Genomic DNA, 4,693 nt, shown 5'->3' on the forward strand with positions numbered 1-4,693 from the left:
ACTGCAGGACTTGGCGCTGGGAGCCAGCACTGGGTTAATTTGGCTCAGTTAGGGACAAACCAGATCATCCACCTGGGATGAACTCATCTCATCTTCCTTGCCATCATCACTCACCCCTGAGCATCCCCCAGAACACGTCTGTCCCTCCCAGCCTGAGCTGCAAACCCCAGTTCACCCCCGACCCGATGCCACTCTGGGATCCCTGTCACCAAAATCCTTTGGGTTCCCAAATTAAGGACAAGAAAATAATAGTTTGGGGTCTTGCCATCCCATGATGGGCCTTGGCAGCTTCTCCTGGGACTCAGGCTGGTTCTGAGCCTGGGAAGCCCCCTGCCTTTCCCCAGTTCCACATTCCTGCATTCCCAGTGTTTATATTAACAAAGGAAGTTAAATACATGGAAATGCTGTAAATATTGAAGTGCCATTCCCCACTTCCCAGTGAAGAACAAGGAATTTAATTCAGTCACTAAACCCACATGAAGATGATTTGTTTGCTGCAGGTGCTGACAGAAAGCAGTGCCAAAAAACCTGGGAATGCTCAGGGAAACACCCATTGATGGTGGAGGGGAGTTTAGCACACCCCAGCCCCCCGCCTGGGAACGGAGAGGCAGGAGACAGACGGAGAGGAGAGGCAGGAGACAGACGGATCCAGGTGGAATTTATTTACACTGCAGGAGGCTCTCTCCCGAGGTTACTTGAGCGGGATGAAGCGGGACGAGTGGGTGGCACCGATGCCAGGCCGGCCGTGCTTCACCGGCTTGTAGGTGATGGAGAACTCGCCCAGGTAGTGGCCGATCATCTCGGGCTGCAAGTGGAGACATCCGTGCTGGGGACAGCGCCAGGGGCACGGGGACATCGCGGGCACAGCCGGGTATTCCACCTGGGCTCCTCCCCTGGTGCCTTGATGTGGAGCCAGAGGGGCTTCCCCGGCTCTGCCCCTCCTGGGAGAGCTGGAGGAGCCACAGGGGCATCTGTGCCCTTCCAGGCGGGATTTAACGCCAGGCAGGAGCAAGACGTGGCATTTAATCCCACTGGTGGTATCCAGTGACAGCACCCGCTGGGTAATTCCACTCCTGGGGAAGCTCAGGGATCTGTTTCATCCCGGCAGGCCGGGAGCCAGGATCCACATGGATCACTCCACAGCCAGGGCCACGCTGACACCCCTCTGGGAGCTGGCCCTCCCTGGGATGCCACCTCCAGGCGTCCCTCTGAGCCAACCCCGCTCCAAGGAGCAGCCTGGACCCCTCCCAGGCCCAGGGAAGGAGCGGGATTTACCAAGAGTTAGGAGCGAACGCTCCGGGTGCGAGAGCCACCGGCCAGGCCCCAGCTCACCTTGATCTCCACCTGGTTGAAGGTCTTGCCGTTGTAGACGCCCACCATGCTGCCCACCATCTCGGGCAGGATGATCATGTCCCTCAGGTGGGTCTTCACCACCTCGGGCTTCTCCATGGGCGGCGCCTCCTTCTTGGCCTTGCGCAGGCGCTTGAGCAGCGAGTGCTGCTTGCGGCGCAGGCCCCGGTTCAGGCGCCGCCGCTGCCGCGCGCTGTACAGCTGCATCAGCTGCTCGCTGCCAGAGGGGACGGGCGGCTCAGAGAGGGGACAGGGACGGCCCAGGGACAGCCCAGGGACCCCAGAGCCAGCTGGGCTACAGCCGGGGGACAGCCAGACACCCCACAGCCACAGTCACCCAGACAGAGCCCGGGCGACAGCCCCAGGAGACAGCCAGGGACCCCCGGGAAACAGCCCGGGGACCCCGAACTGAGCCTGGGGAACAGCCCAGGGAACCCAAACTGAGCCTGGGGACCCCGAAATGAGCCTGGGGAACAGCCCAGGGACCCCAAGGACACCCCAGGGACCCCACACTGAGCCCGGGGAATAGCCCAGGGACCCCAAGGACACCCCAGGGACCCCACACTGAGCCCGGGGAACAGCCCGGGGACCCCGAACTGAGCCCGGGGAACCCGAACTGAGCCCGGGGAGCAGCCCAGGGACCCCACACTGAGCCCGGGGAACAGCCCGGGGACCCCGAAATGAGCCTGGGGAACAGCCCAGGGACCCCACACTGAGCCCGGGGAATAGCCCAGGGAACCCAAACTGAGCCCGGGGACATCCCAGGGACACCCAGGGACCCCGAACTGAGCCCGGGGAACAGCCCGGGGACCCCACTCTGAGCCTGGGGAACAGCACAGACAGCCCAAACTCAATCTGGGGAACAGCACAGGGACCCCAGACTCAAGCTGGGGAACTGTCCGGGACACCCCAGGGACCCCGAACAGAGCCCGGGGAACAGCCCCGCGAAGACCCCAGAGCCACTGTGTCACCCAGACCGAGTCTGGGGTCCACAGCAGGGAGACCCCAAAGTACCAGCGTCACCCCCACTGAGCCCGGCCCCGAGGAGATCCGGCACCCCGCACTGACGGCGTCACCCACTGAGGGACTTTAAACAGCCCAAACAGCAGCTGCTGGACACCCAAACGCCCGTTATCGCCGGTATTTGAACACGACCGGAGCGTGGGGCGGAACCCGCTCCCCGCTCCCCGGCCCGGGGCTCCCCAGCCCTTACTAGGACATGTCGAGCAGCTGGTCCAGGTCCACCCCGCGGTAGGTGAATTTGCGGAAGGTTCGCTTCTTCTTCTGCTCCACCTCCGCCTGCAGCGGGACAGAGGGCTCAGGGCAGCGGGTCGCGGCCGCCCGGGACGGGGGCCAGGGGATTCAAGGCCGCCCGGCGCCGCGCTGCCCGCCCCGCACACGGGGAGGCCGCGGCCCCACCGAGCCCCGCGGGGCGCCCGGGCCGCTGCCTCCCCTCAGCCCCGCTCCCGCCGCGCTGGGCCCCGTCCGCCCGGGGAGCCCACGGCCCCCGCAGCGCCCCGGGGAGGCCCATTCCCCGTCCCCCAGGGAAGCCCCGAGCCCCGGGCGGCGCCGCCGCGGCGGGTGAAGCCCGGATGGCGGCGGATGGGGCCCGATGGCGCCGGCGGGGCCTCCCCCGCACCCACCATCTTGGCCGGGGCTGCTCGGAAAGGCCGGGCTCGCGCCGGAAGCGGCGGATCTCGCGAGAGCGGCGCGGGCGGAGAAGCCGCGCCTACGCAGCGCTTCCGCCCTCACTGCCCTTAAAGGGGCCGCGCCCGCAGCGCGGGGACATCGTGGGGACATCGTGGGGACAGTGTGGGGACAGTGTGGGGACAGTGTGGGGACAGCGTGGGGATATCCGGGGACATCGTGGGGACAGCGCGGGGACATCGTGGGGACAGCGTGGGGACAGCGCGGGGACAGTGTGGGGACAGCCCGGGGACATCGTGGGGATATCCGGGGACATCGTGGGGACAGCCCGGGGACATCGTGGGGATATCCGGGGACAGCCCGGGGACAGTGTGGGGACAGTGTGGGGACAGCCCGGGGACATCGCGGGGACAGCCGCGAGGGACGGAGCCTCCTGTTCCCCCGAGCCTGCCGCTCGTGGTGCAGGGAATCCTCGGCTTCCCATGGAGCCGCTCCTTCCCGGGTGGAACCAGCGGGGACAGTGGCGCTCCCCTGGGCGGCAGCGCCAAGGGCCAGCCGCCGTTTTCGGGATTCACGTTCGCCGGTCACCGCCGAGCGTCCCCTTCCCAGGGCAGCCAGCGGCCGCGGCGGGGACGCGCCGGGCGCGGCTGAGCACAGCCGGCTCTGGGGCACGGGCCCGCGCGGCCCCGGCCCCGGCAGGTTCCAGATCGCACGGCCCGCACGGGCCCGGAGGAGCTGGCTCTCCACACGGGTCCAAATCCAAAGGCTTCTGTCCCACAAGAGGGTGAAGACGTTGCGTGTCCTCCGCTGCAGGTGCGCCCGGGGCTCCAGGTGTCACGCTCCCGAGGGAGCCCGGCTGTCTCAGAGGTGACGCCTGCACAGACAGCCCCGGAGCCGTTCCGAGCTCCCGGATGGAACCGAGCGAGCAGCAGAGCCACGAGGACGGAGCCCAGCGCATTCCCAGCGAGCGGAACCGGCGCCACGCAGAGCACAGAATTCTGAACTGATGCAACTCCTGCCAGGAGCGACCTGCACAGCACAGCCCCCTCCCAGCACAGCCCCAGCTCCACCTCATTAACAGCGACTAATTACACCAGCTCCGAGCCCTCACCGCATCAGGCTGGACCCGAGCCGGCTGGGAGGATCCCTCCCCGGGTGAGAGCCCGTGCAGCAGGGGCTTCTTGGCAGTGCCAGCCGGCAGGGCGGGCACGGGGCACAGCTGGTGCCACCTCACAGGCCCAGCAAAGCCGCCCCGAGGACTCCCAGGGCTGCCCAGGGACTTCCACCGAAAACCCACACCCACAAAAGCAAAAAAAAAAAAAACAGAAAAATGGAGACAGGCTGGTGTTTCTAATCCAAAGGTTCTTGTCTTTATTCAAACCAGGGCTTGGCACTGCTCAGTGCCAAACGCACCAAAACCTTTTTGCCAGAGGGAAATCCACGTCTGGTGGAGCCCGGAGCCAGCGCTCCCCGCGTGCCTCCTGCGGCTCCTGCGCCTGCCCCGGCCCAGCTCTGCCCCAGAGCAAACAGCAAAATACACTCAGCAGGTTTCTGTCAACTCCCAGAGTTTGGAACCCTCCGCCCCAGCGCTGCCGTGGGCAGGGAGGGAGGGGCTGCAGCTCTTCCCCCGCCTCCGACAGCGCTCACGGAAACCCTGTTTTAAATTAAAAAATAAGCCAGCATACATAGTAGAAAA

General features: G+C 65.9%; 1 protein-coding gene across 1 annotated transcript; it reads right to left on the minus strand.

Moving 5' to 3' along the window:
- Window positions 1-647: 647 nt before the first annotated feature.
- Window positions 648-3,060, minus strand: RPS15 (ribosomal protein S15). Its single transcript, XM_068173777.1, has 4 exons — window positions 2,994-3,060; window positions 2,564-2,649; window positions 1,333-1,567; window positions 648-805 (listed from the first exon to the last, which is right to left on the minus strand). Exons 1-4 carry the CDS (start codon window positions 2,994-2,996, stop codon window positions 692-694), a joined length of 438 nt encoding a protein of 145 aa, XP_068029878.1. The 5' UTR covers window positions 2,997-3,060; the 3' UTR covers window positions 648-691.
- Window positions 3,061-4,693: the final 1,633 nt, after the last annotated feature.

Source organism: Anomalospiza imberbis, chromosome 27, assembly GCF_031753505.1.
Source record: "Anomalospiza imberbis isolate Cuckoo-Finch-1a 21T00152 chromosome 27, ASM3175350v1, whole genome shotgun sequence".
Classification (NCBI taxonomy): Eukaryota; Metazoa; Chordata; class Aves; order Passeriformes; family Viduidae; genus Anomalospiza; species Anomalospiza imberbis.